The sequence below is a fragment of the Bombina bombina genome, chromosome 4 (genome assembly GCF_027579735.1).
Source record: "Bombina bombina isolate aBomBom1 chromosome 4, aBomBom1.pri, whole genome shotgun sequence".
Lineage (NCBI taxonomy): Eukaryota > Metazoa > Chordata > Amphibia > Anura > Bombinatoridae > Bombina > Bombina bombina.
In genome coordinates this window covers 737890748-737912749 of record NC_069502.1, presented here as the reverse complement: position 1 = coordinate 737912749, position 22002 = coordinate 737890748, and the positions used below count along the sequence as shown (strand labels likewise).

At 37.7% G+C, this 22002-nt stretch overlaps 1 protein-coding gene across 2 annotated transcripts in view; it reads right to left on the bottom strand.

Moving 5' to 3' along the window:
* TFB1M (transcription factor B1, mitochondrial) overlaps window positions 1–22002 on the bottom strand; it is a 207489-nt gene that overhangs the window by 136290 nt on the left and 49197 nt on the right. For both annotated transcript variants that reach the window (XM_053710970.1, XM_053710971.1), the window contains exon 4: window positions 12204–12312. In XM_053710970.1, the coding sequence (XP_053566945.1) occupies window positions 12204–12312 (109 nt within the window). The remainder of the gene's footprint in view (window positions 1–12203; window positions 12313–22002) is intronic.

Here is a 22002-nt window from a genome sequence, read left to right as displayed (position 1 = left end):
CACCGCTTCCGCCTGAGGATCCCTGGATCTGGACAGATACCTGGGAAGTTTCTTGTTTAGATGAGAAGCCATCAGATCTATTTCTGGAAGTCCCTAGATTTGAACAATCTAAAGACATACCTCTGGGTGAAGAGACCATTCGCCCGGATGTAACGTCTGGCGACTGAGATAATCCGCTTCCCAATTGTCTATACCTGGGATGTGAACCGCAGAAATTAGACAGGAGCTGGATTCCGCCCATACAAGTATCCAAGATACTTCTTTCATAGCCTGAGGACTGTGAGTCCCCCCTTGATGATTGACATATGCCACGGTTGTGACATTGTCTGTCTGAAAACAAATAAACGATTCTCTCTTCAGAAGAGGCCAGAACTGAAGAGCTCTGAAAATCGCACAGAGTTCCAAAATGTTGATTGGTAATCTCGCCTCCTGAGATTCCCAAACCCCCTGCGCTGTCAGAGATCCCCATACAGCTCCCCAACCTGAAAGACTCTCATCTGTTGAGATCACAGTCCAGGTTGGACGAACAAAAGAGGCCCCTTGAACTAAACGATGGTGAAACAATGTTCTGAATCCAAAGACTTTGAATCAAATTGATCCAAACATCTTTGAAAAATCGTAACCTGCCCCCTACCAGCTGTGCTGGAATGAGGGCCGCACCTTCATGCGGATTTGGGAGCTGGTTTTGACTTTCTAAAAGGCTTGGATTTATTCCAGACTGGAGAAGGTTTCCAAACGGAAACTGTTCCTTTAGGGGAAGGGTCAGGCTTTTGCTCCTTATTCTGACGAAAGGAACGAAAACGATTAGCAGCCCTATATTTACCTTTAGATTTTTTTGTCCTGAGGCAAAAAGGCTCCCTTCCCCCCAGTAACAGTTGAAATTATTGAATCTAACTGAGAACCAAATAATTTATTACCTTGGAAAGAAAGAGAAAGCAACGTTGACTTAGAAGTCATATCTGCATTCCAAGACTTAAGCCATAAAGCTCTTCTGGCTAAAATAGCTAAAGACATATACCTGACATCAATTCTAATGATTTCGAAAATGGCATCACAAACAAAGTAATTAGCATGTTGAAGAAGTTTAACAATGCTATAAGCATTATGGTCTGACACTTGTTGCGCTAAAGCCTCCAACCAGAAAGTGGAAGCTGTAGCAACATCAGCCAAAGAAATAGCAGGTCTAAGAAGATTACCTGAACATAAATAAGCCTTCCTTAGAAAGGATTCAAGCTTCCTATCTAAAGGATCTTTAACCCCTTAACGACCGAGGACGTGCAGGGTACGTCCTCTAAAGGATGTCAGTTAATGACCAAGGACGTACCCTGCACGTCCTCAGTCTGGAAAGCCTGGAAGTGATCCTGCTCGCTTCCAGCTGCTTTCCGGTTATTGCAGTGATGCCTCGACATCGAGGCATCCTGCAATAACACTTTCTGGCCATCCGATGCAGAGAGAGCCACTCTGTGGCCCTCTCTGCACCGGACATCGATGGCCGGTATCGTTGGTGGGTGGGGGCCGACTTGGGAGGCGGGTGGGCGGCCATCGGTGAGCTCTGTAAGGTGGAGGGGGCGGGATTGGGGGCGGAGCCTTCGGGGGCGCGCTCGGGGGCGCGCCCGTGCACGGGGGGTGGCGGGCGGGCGCGTGCATGGGGCGGGAGCGGGTGGGAACCGCTACACTACAGAAAAAAAGTTACAAGTAAAGTGTAAAAAAAAAAATGAAATAAACTTTTTTTTTAAAAGCATCTAAGGGATCTGGAAGGGGTGGGGGGTTGGTATTGGGGGGGAAGCTACACTACAGAAAAGGGACATTTTTTTTTTATAAAAAAAGCATATTTTTCACTAAAATGGGTACTGGCAGACAGCTGCCAGTACCCAAGATGGCGCACATTAAGTCAGAGGGGGAGGGTTAGAGAGCTGTTTGGTGGGGGATCAGTGAGGTTGGGGGCTAAGGGGGATCCTACACAGAAGCATATGTAAATATGCTAAAAAAAATGCACAAAAAAGCCCAAATTTTCCTTTTATTTTAGTACTGGCAGAGTTTCTGCCAGTACTTAAGATGGCGGGGACATTTGTGGGGTAGGGGAGGGAAGAGAGATGTTTGGGAGGGATCAGGGGGTCTGATGTTTCAGGTGGGAGGCTGATCTCTACACTAAAGCTAAAATTAACCCTGCAAGCTCCCTACAAGCTACCTAATTAACCCCTTCACTGCTAGCCATAATACACGTGTGATGCGCAGCGCCATTTAGCAGCATTCTAATTACCAAAAAGCAACGCCAAAGTCATATATGTCTGCTATTTCTGAACAAAGGGGATCCCAGAGAAGCATTTACAACCATTTGTGCCATAATTGCACAAGCTGTTTGTAAATGATTTCAGTGAGAAACCTAAAATTGTGAAAAATTTAACGTTTTTTTTTAATTTGATCGCATTTGGCGGTGAAATGGTGGCATGAAATATACCAAAATGGGCCTAGATCAATACTTGGGGTTGTCTACTACACTACACTAAAGCTAAAAATACCCCAAAAAGCTCCTTACATGCTCCCTAATTAACCCCTTCACTGCTGGGCATAATACACGTGTGGTGCGCAGTGGCATTTAGCGGCCTTCTAATTACCAAAAAGCAATGCCAAAGCCATATATGTCTGCTATTTCTGAACAAAGGGGATCCCAGAGAAGAATTTACAACCATTTATGCCATAATTGCACAAGCAATTTGTAAATAATTTCAGTGAGAAACTGAAAGTTTGTGAAAAAAATTGTGAAAAAGTGAACGATTTTTTGTATTTGATCGCATTTGGCGGTGAAATGGTGGCATGAAATATACCAAAATGGGCCTAGATCAATACTTTGGGATGTCTTCTAAAAAAAATATATACATGTCAATGGATATTCAGGGATTCCTGAAAGATATCAGTGTCCCAATGTAACTAGCGCTAATTTTGAAAAAAAAATGGTTTGAAAATAGCAAAGTGCTACTTGTATTTATGGCCCTATAAGTTACAAAAAAAGCAAAGAAGATGTAAACATTGGGTATTTCTAAACTCAGGACAAAATTTAGAAACTATTTAGCATGGGTGTTTTTTGGTGGTTGTAGATATGTAACAGATTTTGGGGTTCAAAGTTAGAAAAAGTGTGTTTTTTTCCATTTTTCCTCATATTTTATAATTTTTTTTATAGTAAATGATAAGATATGATGAAAATAATGGTATTTTTAGAAAGTCCATTTAATGGCAAGAAAAACGGTATATAATATGTGTGGGTACAGTAAATGAGTAAGAGGAAAATTTCAGCTAAACACAAACACCGCAGAAATGTAAAAATAGCCTTGGTCCCAAACGGACAGAAAATGGAAAAGTGCTCTGGTCACTAAGGGGTTAAAAGAAGTACTATCTTCCGTAGGAATAGTAGAACGTTTAGCAAGAGTAGAGATAGCCCCATCAACTTTGGGGATTTTTTCCTTGGAGAAGGAGTAAATGAGGTACCGAGACTATTCCATTCCCTAGAAATTACTTCTGAAATAGCATCAGGAACTGGAAAAACTTCTGGAATAACTACATGAGGTTTAAAAACTGAATTTAAACGCTTATTAGTTTTACTATCAAGAGGACTAGACTCCTCCATATCTAATGCAATCAACACTTCTTTAAGTAAAGAACGAATAAACTCCATCTTAAACAAATATGAAGATTTATCAGTGTCAATATCTGAGGCAGAATCTTCTGAACCAGATAGATCCTCATTAGAAATAGATAAGTCAGAATGATGGCGGTCATTTAAAAATTCATCTGAAATATGAGAAGTTTTAAAAGACCTCTTACGTTTACTAGAAGGAGGAATAACAGACAGAGCCTTACGAATAGAATTAGAAACAAATTCTTTTACATTAACAGGAACATCCTGAACATTAGATGTTGAAGGAACAACAGGTAATGGATTATTTATAATGGAAATATTATCAGCGTTTGATAGTTTATCATGACAACTAACACAAACTACAGCCGGAGGAAGAGTTACCAAAAGTTTACAACAAATGCACTTAGCTTTGGTAGAACCGACATCAGGCAGCGTCTTTCCAGAAGTAGATTCTGATCCAGGGTCAGGTAGTGACATCTTGCAATATGTAATAAAAAAAACAACATATAAAGCAAAATTATCAAATTCCTTAAATGGCAGTTTCAGGAATGGGAAAAAATGCAAAACAAAACAAGCCTCTAGAAACCAGAAGCAACTAAAAAGTGAGACTGAAATAATGTGAAAAAAACTGGCGCCAAGTATGACGCCCACATTTTTGGCGCCAAGAATAACGCCCACATATTTTGGCGCCAAGAATGACGCCCATATTTTTTGGCGCCAAAAAAACGTCCACAACACACATACGGAAAAAATGATGCAATCACGTGAAAACTTGACGAAATTTTTGCGCCAAAAAAGTCTCCCGCCAAGAATGACGCAATAAATAGAAGCATTTTCTGCACCCGCGAGACTATCAGCCCGTAATTTAGAAAAAAAGTCAATTGAAAAAGGAAATTTTTTAAGGTAAGAAAAAAAATAATTCATATGCATTTTCCCAAAAAAATGAAACTGACAGTCTGAAAGAAGGAATACTGATTATCCTGAATCATGGCAAATATAAGTTTAACACATATATTTAGAACTTTACAGATAAAGTGCCCAACCATAGCTTTGAGTGTCATGAATAGAAATAAGACTTACTTACCCTAAGACACTCATCTACATATAGCAGATAGCCAAACCACTACTGAAACGAGAATCAGTAGAGGTAATGGTATATAAGAGTATATCGTCGATCTGAAAAGGGAGGTAGGAGAAGAAATCTCTACGACCGATAACAGAGAACCTATGAAATAGATCCCCTAGAGGGGCAATACTCTCTTCACATCCCTCTGACATTCACTGCACTCTGAGAGGAAAACCGGGCTTCAGCCTGCTGCGAAGCGCATATCAACGTAGAAATCTAGCACAAACTTACTTCACCACCTCCATGGGAGGCAAAGTTTGTAAAACTGAATTGTGGGTGTGGTGAGGGGTGTATTTATAGGCATTTTGAGGTTTGGGAAACTTTGCCCCTCCTGGTAGGAATGTATATCCCATACGTCACTAGCTCATGGACTCTTGCTAATTACATGAAAGAAATATATTTTTCTCATATGAATTCATAGGGATCCTAATAATTGTGGCACACATATATTTAACAAAGATGGGTTTTTGGGGGGCTAAACCTGTGCTGTGTTTTGATATCCATGAGAGCAAAAGTATTTTATGTATGATTTTTGAACAAAATATCAAAAGGTTAAAAAATAAAGGCAATTTTTCACAGCCTTCTTTGCTCATATTTACCAAGTGTGCCAATATTAGTAGAGGGCATTGTAGGTATAAAGTTCTAGTCACCATAATTATCTTTAGAGGTTTGTCACCAGGGTTAGGCCTGTTCGTACAGTTGTTCTTACTAAATTTTACTCTAAATATTTATGTACAGACAATTCTGCTTATGTGGATTATGATCTTGTTCTATGCCGTACATGCTGCCAGTAAATGGCTACCACATTAGCAGCCTCAATAAAATGTATTTAAAATGTTTATTTCCCCCTTATAGTCGATTGATAGCCATAGCTTCTGAGAGAGATATTGATTGTTCATGATCCCCTAATCACCTCAGTTATTGCTTTGCTCTCTACGTAAGTGTGTTAACATATTTCTGAGATAGCTTTGTTTTTCTCAAGGGCTTGATAATATCCCTCACGGTAGCAGGTTAACCTCTATTATTATAGATTTATACCTGCCAGGTAAGGCGGTTATTTTTACCCCTTAATAGAATGTCTTATATCTAACCTTCTATTTGGATATCTATTTTTAAAATGTAATGTTTGTTGATGCATTTAATTCCCCACATGCATAGTACTGGGAGGTCTACTTTTGTGTCCGGTATTTTTGGTAAGATCTTTATTAATAAGTATGATATACCAATCCTCTTTAAATTTAACTGAGCAGTAATTAGATCATGCGGCATCATTTGTGGTGACATATAGGTCGGATGCTTCAGATATGGCAGATATAGGAGACAGTCTGTTGCCTATTCAGAGAGTTAGATTGTTATACTATACTATTTGCTTTATGCAACATCACTAGGTGTAACCTAAGTCAGTAAGATAGCTTACTATTACTACTTTATGCATAGTAGTTTAATTTCTGTTGCTAATAACTTTGATTTATTTGCAGATGTTATTGTTGATATACAGTGAGACTAGTTAAAGGGACAGTCAACACTCGAGATAACATTATCCGATATTTAAAAATAAAAACCGAAGATCCGTCTGCACCATATCCCTTTTGTCTTGCCTACTTGCTCCTCCTAGTAATCATCGTCGATAATTTCTATAATATGATGTAAATATGGCAGCCTAACTCCCCCCACCGTTACGTAGCTACCTTCTTCTTCAAATGATCAGATAATCAGAATCTATTCCTCGGTCAGAAATTGCAAGCGTGTGCAATTTCTGACCGAGGATCGGATTCTAATTGGCTGATCATTTGAAGAAGGTAGCTACGTAACGATGGGGGGGAGTTAGGCTGCCATATTTACATCATATTATAGAAGTTATCGACGATGATTACTAGGAGAAGCAAGTAGGCAAGACAAAAGGGGTATGGTGCAGGCGGATCTTCAGTTTTTATTTTTAAATATCAGATAATGTTATCTCTAGTGTTGACTGTCCCTTTAATGTCAAAGGGTCTCAAGAGTGGTCTCATATTTATAGCTATACCTTCTGAAGATGTATACTTTATTATCAAGGTCCAAAAGTGGCCTATTCCTTTTATCAGAAGGCTCACAAACAAAACACCCTTATATAGATAGGTTTTATTTTTTTTACTGTTATTTGTACTAATATGGAAAAATGAAGGTCCATGAGTGACTTTGATCATTTTAATCTCCTCCGGCAGTTGAATGTTTGGTATTATCCCCTATTACTTTAGGAGTCTAACAACTGAGGGCTGCTTTTTTTTTTTACAGACATTGTACTGTCATTTTGATCTGTGAACCTTTTTTAGCATATATTTTTATTATTGTACTATCCTGATGTTAATTGTCTGTGCCATCCTGTTTTTTTCTCTCTTTTATATAACCCACAATAAAAATAATAAGAATAAAAACAGGAGTTTCAGAGACTTGAACATTTTAAAATGCAAAACTATATATCAAATGGCTAAAAAACAAAAAGGTTTTAATGATCACATTCTTCTAGCATTTGTTTACACAACATAATGTAACACACCTCCCAACAGCTGCCAGATGATATTCCGAATGTGGGAGGTTAAAAGCTTGTGAACAATGGCCCACCGGTGATATCTGGGCAGGGCTATGTGGGAGGGTCAGGGTTACATACAGATTAGTGAGGGTACAAACAGTCCATAGGCGTATCTAGGACATCCATGCTCATGCCAAGACAGGAAGACAACCATACCTCCCAACCAGTGCTACTTTTTTTAAGCCTATTGGATCAGATACAAAGCATGCAACTCTATGGAAAAACAAATTCCACACAAAATGAACAACTATGTATCCTTTAACACCTTAATGACCATATGCGCCCCATATTTGAGCCTGAAATAGCGCAGCTCTGGCCGATCATGGCAAGACCAAACTATGGCCTAGATTTGGAGTTCGGCGGTAGCCGTCAAAACCAGCGTTAGAGGCTCCTAACGCTGGTTTTGGCCGCCCGCTGGTATTTGGAGTCAGTGATTAAAGGGTCTAACGCTCACTTTACAGCCGCGACTTTTCCATACCGCAGATCCCCCTACGCCATTTGCGTAGCCTATATTTTCAATGGGATCTTTCTAACGCTGGTATTTAGAGTCGTTTCTGAAGTGAGCGTTAGAGCTCTAACGACAAAATTCCAGCCGCCTGAAAAAAGCAGGAGTTAAGAGCTTTCTGGCTAACGCCGGTTTATAAAGCTCTTAACTACTGTACCCTAAAGTACACTAACACCCATAAACTACCTATGTACCCCTAAACCGAGGTCCCCCCACACCGCCGCCACTCGATTAAAATTTTTAACCCCTAATCTGCCGACCGCCACCTACGTTATATTTATGTACCCCTAATCTGCTGCCCCTAACCCCGCCGACCCCTGTATTATATTTATTCACCCCTAACCTGCCCCCCACAACGTCGCCGCCAGCTACTTACAATAATTAACCCCTAATCTTCCGACCGCAAATCGCCGCCACCTACGTTATCCCTATGTACCCCTAATCTGCTGCCCCTAACATCGCCGACCCCTATATTATATTTATTAACCCCTAATCTGCCCCCCTCAACGTCGCCGACACCTGCCTACACTTATTAACCCCTAATCTGCCGAGCGGACCTGAGTGCTACTATAATAAAGATATTAACCCCTAACCCGCCTCACTAACCCTATCATAAATAGTATTAACCCCTAATCTGCCCTCCCTAACATCGCCGACACCTACCTTCAATTATTAACCCCTAAACTTCCGATCGGAGCTCACCGCTATTCTAATAAATGGATTAACCCCTAAAGCTAAGTCTAACCCTAACACTAACACCCCCCTAAGTTAAATATAATTTACATCTAACGAAATTAATTAACTCTTATTAAATAACTTATTCCTATTTAAAGCTAAATACTTACCTGTAAAATAAATCCTAATATAGCTACAATATAAATTATAATTATATTATAGCTATTTTAGGATTAATATTTATTTTACAGGCAACTTTGTATTTATTTTAACCAGGTACAATAGCTATTAAATAGTTCAGAACTATTTAATAGTTACCTAGTTAAAATAATAACAAATTTACCTGTAAAATAAATCCTAACCTAAGTTATAATTAAACCTAACACTACCCTATCAATAAAATAATTAAATAAACTACCTACAATTACCTACAATTAACCTAACACTACACTATCAATAAATTAATTAAACACAATTGCTACAAATAAATACAATTAAATAAACTAGCTAAAGTACAAAAAATAAAAAAAGAACTAAGTTACAGAAAATAAAAAAATATTTACAAACATAATAAAAATATTACAACAATTTTAAACTAATTACACCTACTCTAAGCCCCCTAATAAAATAACAAAGCCCCCCAAAATAAAAAATTCCCTACCCTATTCTAAATTAAAAAAGTTACAAGCTCTTTTACCTTACCAGCCCTGAACAGGGCCCTTTGCGGGGCATGCCCCAAGAATTTCAGCTCTTTTGCCTGTAAAAAAAAACATACAATACCCCCCCCCAACATTACAACCCACCACCCACATACCCCTAATCTAACCCAAACCCCCCTTAAATAAACCTAACACTAAGCCCCTGAAGATCTTCCTACCTTGTCTTCACCATCCAGGTATCACCGATCCGTCCTGGCTCCAAGATCTTCATCCAACCCAAGCGGGGGTTGGCGATCCATAATCCGGTGCTCCAAAGTCTTCCTCCTATCCGGCAAGAAGAGGACATCCGGACCGGCAAACATCTTCTCCAAGCGGCATCTTCGATCTTCTTCCATCCGGTGCGGAGCGGGTCCATCTTGAAGCAGGCGACGCGGATCCATCCTCTTCTTCCGATGTCTCCCGACTAATGACGGTTCTTTTAAGGGACGTCATCCAAGATGGCGTCCCTCGAATTCCGATTGGCTGATAGGATTCTATTAGCCAATCGGAATTAAGGTAGGAATTTTCTGATTGGCTGATGGAATCAGCCAATCAGAATCAAGTTCAATCCGATTGGCCGATCCCATCAGCCAATCAGATTGAGCTCGCATTCTATTGGCTGATCGGAACAGCCAATAGAATGCGAGCTCAATCTGATTGGATCAGCCAATCGGATTGAACTTGATTCTGATTGGCTGATTCCATCAGCCAATCAGAAAATTCCTACCTTAATTCCGATTGGCTGATAGAATCCTATCAGCCAATCGGAATTCGAGGGACGCCATCTTGGATGACGTCCCTTAAAGGAACCGTCATTAGTCGGGAGACATCGGAAGAAGAGGATGGATCCGCGTCGCCTGCTTCAAGATGGACCCGCTCCGCACCGGATGGAAGAAGATCGAAGATGCCGCTTGGAGAAGATGTTTGCCGGTCCGGATGTCCTCTTCTTGCCGGATAGGAGGAAGACTTTGGAGCACCGGATTATGGATCGCCAACCCCCGCTTGGGTTGGATGAAGATCTTGGAGCCAGGACGGATCGGTGATACCTGGATGGTGAAGACAAGGTAGGAAGATCTTCAGGGGCTTAGTGTTAGGTTTATTTAAGGGGGGTTTGGGTTAGATTAGGGGTATGTGGGTGGTGGGTTGTAATGTTGGGGGGGGTATTGTATGTTTTTTTTTACAGGCAAAAGAGCTGAAATTCTTGGGGCATGCCCCGCAAAGGGCCCTGTTCAGGGCTGGTAAGGTAAAAGAGCTTGTAACTTTTTTAATTTAGAATAGGGTAGGGAATTTTTTATTTTGGGGGGCTTTGTTATTTTATTAGGGGGCTTAGAGTAGGTGTAATTAGTTTAAAATTGTTGTAATATTTTTATTATGTTTGTAAATATTTTTTTATTTTCTGTAACTTAGTTCTTTTTTTATTTTTTGTACTTTAGCTAGTTTATTTAATTGTATTTATTTGTAGCAATTGTGTTTAATTAATTTATTGATAGTGTAGTGTTAGGTTAATTGTAGGTAATTGTAGGTAGTTTATTTAATTATTTTATTGATAGGGTAGTGTTAGGTTTAATTATAACTTAGGTTAGGATTTATTTTACAGGTAAATTTGTTATTATTTTAACTAGGTAACTATTAAATAGTTCTGAACTATTTAATAGCTATTGTACCTGGTTAAAATAAATACAAAGTTGCCTGTAAAATAAATATTAATCCTAAAATAGCTATAATATAATTATAATTTATATTGTAGCTATATTAGGATTTATTTTACAGGTAAGTATTTAGCTTTAAATAGGAATAAGTTATTTAATAAGAGTTAATTTATTTTGTTAGATAAAAATTATATTTAACTTAGGGGGGTGTTAGTGTTAGGGTTAGACTTAGCTTTAGGGGTTAATCCATTTATTAGAATAGCGGTGAGCTCCGATCGGAAGTTTAGGGGTTAATAATTGAAGGTAGGTGTCGGCGATGTTAGGGAGGGCAGATTAGGGGTTAATACTATTTATGATAGGGTTAGTGAGGCGGATTAGGGGTTAATAACTTTATTATAGTAGCGCTCAGGTCCGCTCGGCAGATTAGGGGTTAATAAGTGTAGGTAGGTGTCGGTGACGTTGTGGGGGGCAGATTAGGGGTTAATAAATATAATATAGGGGGCGGCGGTGTTAGGGGTAGCAGATTAGGGGTACATAGGGATAACGTAGGTGGCGGCGTTTTACGGAGCGGCAGATTAGGGGTTAATAATAATATGCAGGGGTCAGCGATAGCGGGGGCGGCAGATTAGGGGTTAATAAGTGTAAGGGTAGGGGTGTTTAGACTCGGGGTACATGTTAGGGTGTTAGGTGCAGACGTAGGAAGTGTTTCCCCATAGGAAACAATGGGGCTGCGTTAGGAGCTGAACGCTGCTTTTTTGCAGGTGTTAGGTTTTTTTTCAGCTCAAACAGTCCCATTGTTTCCTATGGGAGAATCGTGCACGAGCACGTTTTTGAGGCCGGCCGCGTCCGTAAGCAACTCTGGTATCGAGAGTTGCATTTGCGGTAAAAATGCTCTACGCTCCTTTTTTGGAGCCTAACGCAGCATTTGTTTTAACTCTCGATACCAGAGTTAAATTTATGGTGCGGCCAGAAAAAAGCCCGCGGAGCGTTAACAGCCCTTTTACCGCCGAACTCCAAATCTAGGCCTATATCTGCATGCCTCTGGAAGTGAGGCATGCAGTACTAGCACAGTTTGCAGCTGTTGGTGAAGCTTTGCTAGTAAAACCCTTAACAATCGTGGACGTAGAAAGTAGGCCGGTCATTAAGGGGTTAATAAACTGTTTTATTATTGGAACTATTAAACTGTATTTAGTGTGAATTAAAAAACAAATCTTAACAACACATACACGTATGCAACATTTGCAAAGATACCACAAAACTGTTATGGTCAATTTTATGCGAACACTAGATAGAAAACCTGCTTTTAGACAAACATCATACAATGAATAACTTACAAATGCAATGGCTTACCATCTTCCCACTGCTTCTGCAGATGCTTAGGAAAGGCTCTTTCCATTTTGTAGGTGAGAATATCTCCATGGACAATACGGAGTTTCCCTGAAGAAGCCTCATTCAGTAGCTTTGAAAACAAAACAAAAAAATGGTATCATGATCTTGAAATCATGTATCCTTGTTTCTATCAGCAAATGCTCACTTTTGGTGTCCTAAGAAATGGAGTTAGTGAGGTAGTGTAAAATAGATGACATTTTTAGAAAATCTATATGGGATTATTTACTGGTGCCATCATAAAGACAGATAAAGGTGCAGTATGGCAAAAAAAAAAAAAAAAAGAGAGAGAGAGAGAGAAAAGAAAGAATCTCTCTCTCTCTCTATATATATATGTGTGTGTGTATGTATTTATATATCTATATACACACATACATACACACACATATATATTTAGTGTGTGTATGTATATACATATATATACATACAGTATATATGCCGGTTCAATTTGCGCTGTTTGAGAATAACAACCTTTTTTTCAGTCATGTGACTGCTATTGAAAAGCAGTGCACTAGTTAAAATAGCCAGTAGGTGGAGCTGTCCGCTTGTGTTGCAGCAAAGTTATGCAACTTAGCAGACTGAAATTAATCTGTGTACACCGAACAGACCTTAGCTATTGAGCAGCTTTCAAGCAACAAGATCCAGCAGCCACTTTCCTATTATCTTCCTATCCAGCTGCTTGAGGTGGGGTGCCTAACTGCCTATTAATCACTTCAGATTGAAATGCATAGAATAGGTGCAGACCCAATATTATCTAACATGCTAACAATACAGAGAACTGTTTCAGAAAAATGCAAGTAAAAAATGTTTTTGTTCATTAAACTTAGTTTGATGATACAGTTTGTTGTGTGATTATTTAATTAGGTTTATGATGCTGTTTAGCATTTAAACTCTTAATTTCAAAGCTTTAAAAATAATGTATTAGGTGTTACTTATGACAATTTTGAGAGGGGCCTGAAATCTAACTCCCTCACTTCCTACTGACTTACATTTTAAACTGGGTTTCAATTTACAACGGTTTCGATTTACAACCATTCTTTCTGGAACCTAATCCCGGCGTAAACTGAGGGCTACCTGTGTGTGTGTGTGTGTGTGTATATATATATATATATATATATAAATATATATATATATTCATTTTTCTTTTGCTTCTCGTTTTTGATGCAAAGTTCACTAGGTGACAGCATATTACCAATGGTAACCCCCCTCCTGTACGAGAAACGGCAACCCTGTTCTACCCCTTTTTGTAATTTATCGTCCACTGTAAGCATAGGTAAATGTCTGCAAATGATTTTACAAACTTGTTCATAGTTCGTGGAGTAATGTGTCACAAAGGTAATTGGTGGTTTGGTGGGTGTAGTATGTTTTATTTTTTTTTGTGTCTTGCAAAAGAGCAGCTCTATCTAAACCATCAACCTCTGTTTTGGCTCGCAAAACGGTTTCCTTTTTGAAACCCCTATCTAAAAGTCTATGAACTAAATCCTGACTCATGTAGATTTGAACAATTACGTTTAGTTTGAATGAACTGACCCTTTGCTATGGCATAGGGGACTCTTCTGGGGTGACAGCTCTTGCCATGTAGCAAGGTATTGCCCGATATGGGATTTCTGTAGATAGTGGATTCAAATAGATGTGTGGCTACATCAGCTACCAAGGTGACAGCTAGAAAATTAATTTTAAGAGTGTCAAATTCAAAAGTGAACCTAGTCCCCACGGGTTAGTGTTTAAATACTCAACAAAACTTGTGGCCCTCTCTTTGCCTGCTGACCATACAAAAATTAGATTGTCAATAAAACAATGGTACATTTTAATATCGTTATGACAGAAATTGGCATCCCCATAGATGTAAATGGCCTCCCACCGTCCCATCACCAAATTTGCATAAGAGGGGGCAAATTTTGCACTCATGGCGGTGCCTCTCTTCTGCAGATACAAATCGTTATCAAACGAATAATAATTGTGGGCAATCAGGAAGCATGTTATTGTTAATAGAAAATCCTCAAATTATGCTAAATAGTTAGTCATGGTATTCAAAAAATGTTTGATGGCCTCTAAGCCCATATCATGCGGGATAGAGGAATAGAGTAAGCCAACCAAAATTGTCATTCCAAGTAAGACGTTTCACTTTTTTTAATAAGTGTTTTGTGTCTCTTAGGTAACTGTGTAGTTTTAGCACTAATGGTTGAAAAAACTAACAAACCATTCTCAGAGTGGCTCGCATAACAAGCCTATACCGGACACGATTGGTCTTCCTTTCACTGCTTCCAGACATTTATTAACTCTGGAGCGCACGTGGAAGATAGGGGCAACTGGATTTGATACCATAAGAAAGTAAAAAGTATTGCGATCTATGTACCCTTTGTATAATCCATCATCTAGATATGACGCTAGTTCAGTTTGGAACTCACGGGTGGGATTAGCAGTTAAGATGCAGTAGTCATCGATGTTATTAACCTGTCTTAGAACCTCATTCTTATATGATTGGATGTCCCAGACCACTACACCCCCCCTTGTCAGCTGATTTAATTACAAGTCTATTATTCTTCTAAAGCAACCTTTTCATCTTTTCACAGATTGGGAAATCTTTTCTGTTGTTGAGTAGACCATTTTATTAAAATCTGTCTCTATTCTCTTTTGAGAACTGACTAAAATATCCCCCCTAGATTGAATAGGGTAAAAAATAGATTAGGGCCTAAAGCACGTATGTGAATCTATGAGGCACTGGTCACCTACACTTTCTTGTTCCAAAGTGTGTATATCTATTTCTCCAGAGAAGTCTATAAATAGAGCCCTTGTGTTCAAGTTTAATAAACCATTGGTGGCCAGTGTTTCAATAGAATTTCTGCAAGGTCAATTGTCTAACGAGTTTGTTCACAAGAGATTTAAACAGATTGAATCTTGCAGATGGAACGAAACCAAGACCGTAACTCAATAGTTTGATTTCTATTTCACTCAAATTTATAACATTAGTACTAGTTTCTATTTATGGTACTTGTTCTTGGCATGATTTCTTCCCTGTCTCTGGGGGTATCTTGACTGATTTTTTTGGGGGGATGGCCCCTCCTTCTGCCCCCTCCTTCTCCTTTTATAAGGTTTCCTGAGGGGAGCTGAAAAACCTGTTCTCTCTCTAATACATCTCTGTCAGCATTATTAGTAGCCATAGTTTCTTCACTTATTGCTTTTGAGTATTTAGAACCCTTATTAGGGTCAGTATGGACAATATTGGATTCTTTGCTGAATACTATTGTCTTTTTTAGTGGTCGTTCTGGTTTTAAAATAGATTTAACTATGTTTTCACTTGTATTTATGTGGGTGTTCCCTGATGCCTCATTGTCACTATGGTCAGTGTTGTCCCCTGTATCAGTGTTACCTGATGTGTTTATGTCAGATGTATTCTTATTTTTGTTGTTTTGCCACCTTTGTCTAAAATTTATATTCCTAGATCTACTTCTGGACCTTTTTTGTCAAATGTAGACCTTGTTTTGATTAAAGTCTGCTGCATCCCTTATGAATTTCTCATGTTTGGTTTTAATCAAATCCTTCTTTAGCCCTGCTATGGTGTCTGTAAGAATGAGATCATATTCTTTGTACTTGGCTTCTAATTTGCACAAATCTAATTCACGCTGCAAACTCTCAATTTGTTCTCTAACTATTCTTAGTTGTTCATCTTTTTAGAGCAATCAGACAAGGATTCATTCCATCTTTCTATGAAAACCTTGTCTTCAGTTGTAAAAGTAGGAAATTTCCTGTCTTAGCTCCCTATGGATGATTCTCAAACGAATATAGTGTTCCATAGTCCATTTATCCTATTTTAGCTTAGTTTCTTTTTTCATGAGATATTTCATGTTTTGGAATCCATCTCCCAGGGGGATAACACTTTCGTCAAATATTTTTTCAAAATCATGTTCTTGTTCTTCTAAATTGGCTATAGATGTTAGGGAATAGAATTCATGTTCAGATGGTTCAATATCATGTTGCTGAGACATGATTATAAAGTGCAAAGTAGAAAAAGTGCTGATATATACAAAAAGTAGCATACAGTTAATCACATATATAAAGTGCAGTGGTGTAAAATACAAAAATATAAAAAAATCAAGACATCAGAGTACAATACATAAATATACAAGCAAACCTTTAAAAGATATTATTTTCAATGCAAAAATGTATGTATATATGTATACCCAACTGAATCCACCATCAGCAAAAAGAGTATGGATGCGAAGTTCTGTTTATCAAAAAGTCCTGCTTAGAACGATAATAAAGGTAATAAAGGAGGGGTGGAGGTGGAAGGAGAGAAGTCAGCAGCTAGGTTCATGATAAAATACCAAATGTTGTGGTAATCAAGGTGCTTGAATCAAAATTGGGTCCAGAGTCATTTAAATATATATAACAGAATATATAACTGTGGGCTCAGGCAGTCGAAAAATAGGAAAGTCAAGCGAGCATGCAGAAAGGTTAAAGGGACAGTCAAGTACAAATAAAACTTTCATGATTTAAATAGGGAATGTAATGTTAAACAACTTTCCAATTTACTTTCATCACCAATTTTGCTTGTTCTCTTGGTATTCTTAGTTGAAAGCTAAACCTATGAGGTTCATATGCTAATTTCTTAGACCTTGAAGACTGCATCTAATTTGAATGCATTTTGACCACTAGAGGGCATTAGTTCATGTGTTTCATATAGATAACATTGAGCTCATGCACGTGAAGTTACCCTGGAGTGAGCACTAATCTGGCGAATACAACACTCAGATACAAGACTTTTTACATGTGAATCTAAATCCCACCATGCACTTTCAAGAATAGATATGTTTTTGGTGAGCGAAGATTTACTTTGTTTAGAAATAAACACTGAGATCTATGATATAATTCATAGATCAGTGCCAGACGCAGGAGGAAGTAAAAAAGAAAGCAGTTTTTGGAAGATTTTCTCAAAAAACGGCTAAAATGTTAGCTAACCTCTCCAGAGTGACTAAGAAGAAAAATTTTATCGGGACAATCATACATGAGGGAAATAAATATTCCTCCCCCAAGGAGATCAATAGATTATTTTTCAAATTTTTCCAAAAAATCTATTCAACTACAAAAGTAGACAAACAGGCAAAAGACAGCTTTTGGGATAAGATTAAATTACCAAGATCTCGCCAGACCAATAACTTGCATTAAACCAAGAGATTACAACTGAAGAAACACTTCAGGCAATTAAGGAAATATCAATGGGCAAGGCACCAGGCCCTGACCAATTACCAGCTGAATTTTATAAGATCTTGGCAGACAAAGGTTACCCATACCCTAACCAAACTGTTCAATCTGTACTTTATAAACCAACATAAGCCTTCTAGAAACTTTACTGCATCTAACATTATACTCTTACTTAAAAAAGACAAAGATCCCAATTCAATGGAATCATATAGACCAATCTCACCACTAAACAATGACTACAAAATACTAGCTAGTATCATAGCAAAACATATAAAAATGGTTATTGGAGATATTATCCACCCAGATCAAACCGGCTTTATGCCAGGCAGAACAGCTCACAAAAATATAGGAAAAGCAATGATACTAGTGGAACATGCAGTGGCCACCTACAATACGGAGTTGGAAACAAAAAAAGATTTTGCGTTACTAACTGTGGATGCTGAAAAGGCTTTTGACTCTGTATTGTGGGACCACGTGTTCACAGCACTTGAAATATTTGGTTTTGTAGGGCATTTGTTAAATTTTGTACGCTCAATATATCAAAATCCTGTTTCCTTTCTAAGTACTAATAATATCCTTTCAGCAGCCATAACCTTACAGAAAGGAACAAGGCAGGGGTGCCCACTATCCCCACTGCTATTTAATACCACTAGCCACAAAATGTTGTGATAGTCTAGAAGACATAAAATTAGGTAAAGATAACTCTATATTATCACTATATGCAGATGACATCTTATTTTATATAAAGAACTCTAAAAAGAATATTCCAATACTCCTGGACATAACAGAGTTTAGCAGATTTTCAGGATATAAGATCAACCTGTCCAAATCAGAGATATTATGGATAATTAAAAAGAAGGATAGTTTTATTTTAAACCCTTTCAAATATACCAAAAGAAATATTAAATATCTGGGAATTATTATCTCCAAGAATCCGGAAGAATGGTATCATACTAATTATTCTATTATATGGCAAAAATGCTTTGCGGATCTCCAAAGATGGGGCAAGTTACCACTAACATTGACTGCAAAAATTGCCCTAATTAAAATAAGACTATTCCCAAGGATTTTATTTCTGCTACAGAATATTCCATTGTTTCTTAAGGAACTGGATATACAAAAATTCAATGCCAGGTGCTCCCGATTCCTATGGGGTCCCACAAAACCTAGAATAGCCTTAAAAAGATTAACACATGCTAAAGAGAAGGGTGGTTTTGCATTCCCTAATATCAAGTATTATAATCTGGCATGTCTTGCCAAAATTGCGCTAGATTGGCTGACGGAAGCTAATCATATCACCAACTACAAAATAGAGGAAGCCATAGTCTCCCCTTATTCTCTTAAAGGCATATTACATATAAGCCACCCCAAAAACATTAGAAACAGTATGCTTAAATACACCATCTATAGTATAATAGTAGCATGGGACAAGGTATGCAAACTGCTGGAGGTAAATAATATTTTATCCAAATATTTACCTATTAGAGGAAACCCTGAGTTCGAAACGGGCCACATTACTACGGCCTTTAGAGCATGGATGGTTAATAACTTGTGCTCGCTTATACAGTTAATAGATCCAAAAACGAAGCACATAAGAACTTTTGAGGCACTTTCTAGAGACTATAACTTAGATAAGCGATCGTTCTTTGCTTATTTACAAATTAGACACTTTATTTACAGCCATAAGACCAACGAAGGAACCTCATGGAAATTGGGACCGTTGGAGGTTATTATTGACAGATATCAATCAGGTAATCATGCATTGACATATATTTATAAAAGTTTATCTTCTAAGGAGGAAGAGAGTAGAATGGAGAAGCTTTATTCTTCATGGAAACAAGACTTGCCAGAAATCTCGTTAGAATGCTTTCAAAAAGGTTTTAGCAGAGTTACGAAATATTCAGCCAATCTAGCAATAAGAGAAGCCCACTATAAACTCCTTAATAGAGTATATCTTATGCCCAAGAGAATGGAAAAATGGTCCACAGAGGTCTCCAGCTGTCCAAGATATAGGTTTCCATCTACAGACTAAGTCCACATGTTTTATGCCTGTCCTAAAATTCAAAAACTATGGAAACAAATAGAATACTGGCTAAATAATTATATACCTTTCAGAATAACTCTAGAACCTATACATATCTTTTTTTATCACTAGAAGATAGGATAAAAAACAAAAAAAAATGATTATTACTGCAATACTTATAACTAGACAAATGATTTTAAGAGGCTGGAAAGATAAACGGGCCCCCACTATTGCTTCATTTGTTCATGGCATAAGATACCAAATGATCCTGGATCAACATGACCCCCTGATTTTTGAAGAGAGTAAATTAAGAAGGTTCATGATAAAATGGGATACATTTATTCTCTATCAACCAAGGGAGGCCCAACTACAGTTTTTAGGTTATTTCCGCAAATCACCAACCTTCCTCCAACTAATATTAACAGATAAATACCCGGCATATTGGAGGCAGCATCTATGCTAGGGGAGGGGGGGGGGAGCTTAGGGAGTGGCAACTCTCCCCCCCTTTTTTCAATCTTTTGTTGTTTTTTCCTTTGTTTCGTTTATGCTATTTATCTTTCTTGATACAATGATGCCCCTCAGCATTAACTTTCTCTGTGTTGAGAATAGAAATACCATTCTCATTCCATAGATATGAAAGGACCGAGTGAATTCGATAAGTTAAATATCTTTTGAAAAAGTAACTGCTTGTTTGTTTTAATAAGTAAAATATCTTGGTTTGTTCTCTTTTCCTTTTCTTCTTTCCAGTGAAGGTCATTCTTGGAATAAAATTTTCTGTTTAGCGATTGTTAAAGTGTGCTACTACAATATTTATACAATGGTGAGAAGAATGAATGTAGGTAATTCTTGATGACACATCCATAAAAGGTTAACAGGAAATATGTGTTAAGACATATGAGTATTGTATTGTCTGAAATGTCTTTTCGTTTTCCTTTTTGTATTCATGTGAATATTAATAAAAAATTATGATTTTTTAACAGGGCACACGTGTAAATTGCACAAGAATACAAAGGAAGCCCCCCCGTGAGGTATCTAAAACATATTACTAAACAAACATTTAAAGGACAACTAAATAGAGCAGAATGTAATCATTGGCAAATACACAATAAAAAGACAATGCAATAGCACTTACTTTGTATTTGAAACGAGCAGAAAAATATTTTCTGGCAAATTTCAAAGTTAATCCAATTTTTCCTCACTTTGTAACATGTGACAACCATCAGCCAATCACAAAATGCATATACATATATACTATGCCCTTTTGCTCATGGTCAGTAGGAGCAATCTCGCACCTGTGCCTTTAAACTTAGATAGTGTATCATAACCCTGACACCGACAAATATTTAGCCGCTGCTATTGTTTCCGTACTTTGTCAGTTATATTGCAGCATTTACCAACCTCGATGTAGGGGATATAGTTATGTCTTATCTACGTTGCACCGATATTACCACACTGTGTTTTTATCTATGTATTTTTATTATTTCTTATTAAAAGCTGTTTTAACCCCTTCTCTTGGGGAATTATTACTTTCATCCACCCTAATAATACATCTTTAGTGTTGTAGAGTGCTATTCAAGTACATACTTTCCCAATGTCGTCACTGGATTTTTTTAGAAACATTTCAATTTACTTCTTTTATCCAAATTTGCTTCATTTTCTTGGTATTCTTTTATAAAGGACCAGCTATACACTAGTGGGAGCGATCGGAAGCCATCTGGTGATCCAATGAAAAGAGAAATTTTTGTGCAGCCACCAATAAGCAGCTAGCTCTCAGTAATGCATTTCTGCTCCCGAGTCTACCTAGATATGCTTTTCAACAAAGGATACCAAGAGAATTAAGCCATTTAGATAATAGAAGCAAACTGGAAAGTTGTTTAAAATCACATGTTCTGTCTGAATAATGAAAGAAAAAAAATGGGTTTCATGTTCTTTTAAATAATATTAAAAGTAAAAAAAAAAAATGTTTACTTTAATGTAATAAATTAAACGAAACACAAAGTTTTCACTAAAACAAAACCTGCAATCAACAGTTATCCCAAGAAGGAAGATTAGCCCAGCAATATACTTTAGTTGAAGTTTTAGCATTTAAGATGAAAAAGTCTGCACCACCAAAGGAAATTATTCTAATTTAGTATAAAAAGATAATTGTATGTATCTTCCATTGTAATTTACTTTTCCATTGCACAATTCATTTTGTATTCCAAGTTCTGTCGTGCTGCGTGAGCTGTGCATTATACACTTAAAAACCTGCAAGTATTCAGCTTGTGGAGCATGAATCACAGCCTTGATTGTTTTTCTTCTGTAGCACTTCTTTTTCTTTTGCATAAGCGTACATCAGAGTGTCGCTGGTATGTAATATTCAATGCGTACCTTTAAATATCTCTCACAGCCCACTTCTTTAACCATAGTAATGCTAATGATCTAACACACAATGAACTGGACTCATTGCAGCATACTTCACACAAGCAACTTACGTCAATGCCAGCTATAGTAAGGAACATATAATTAGAATGCAGGTAACAATCTATGGCCCTCAAA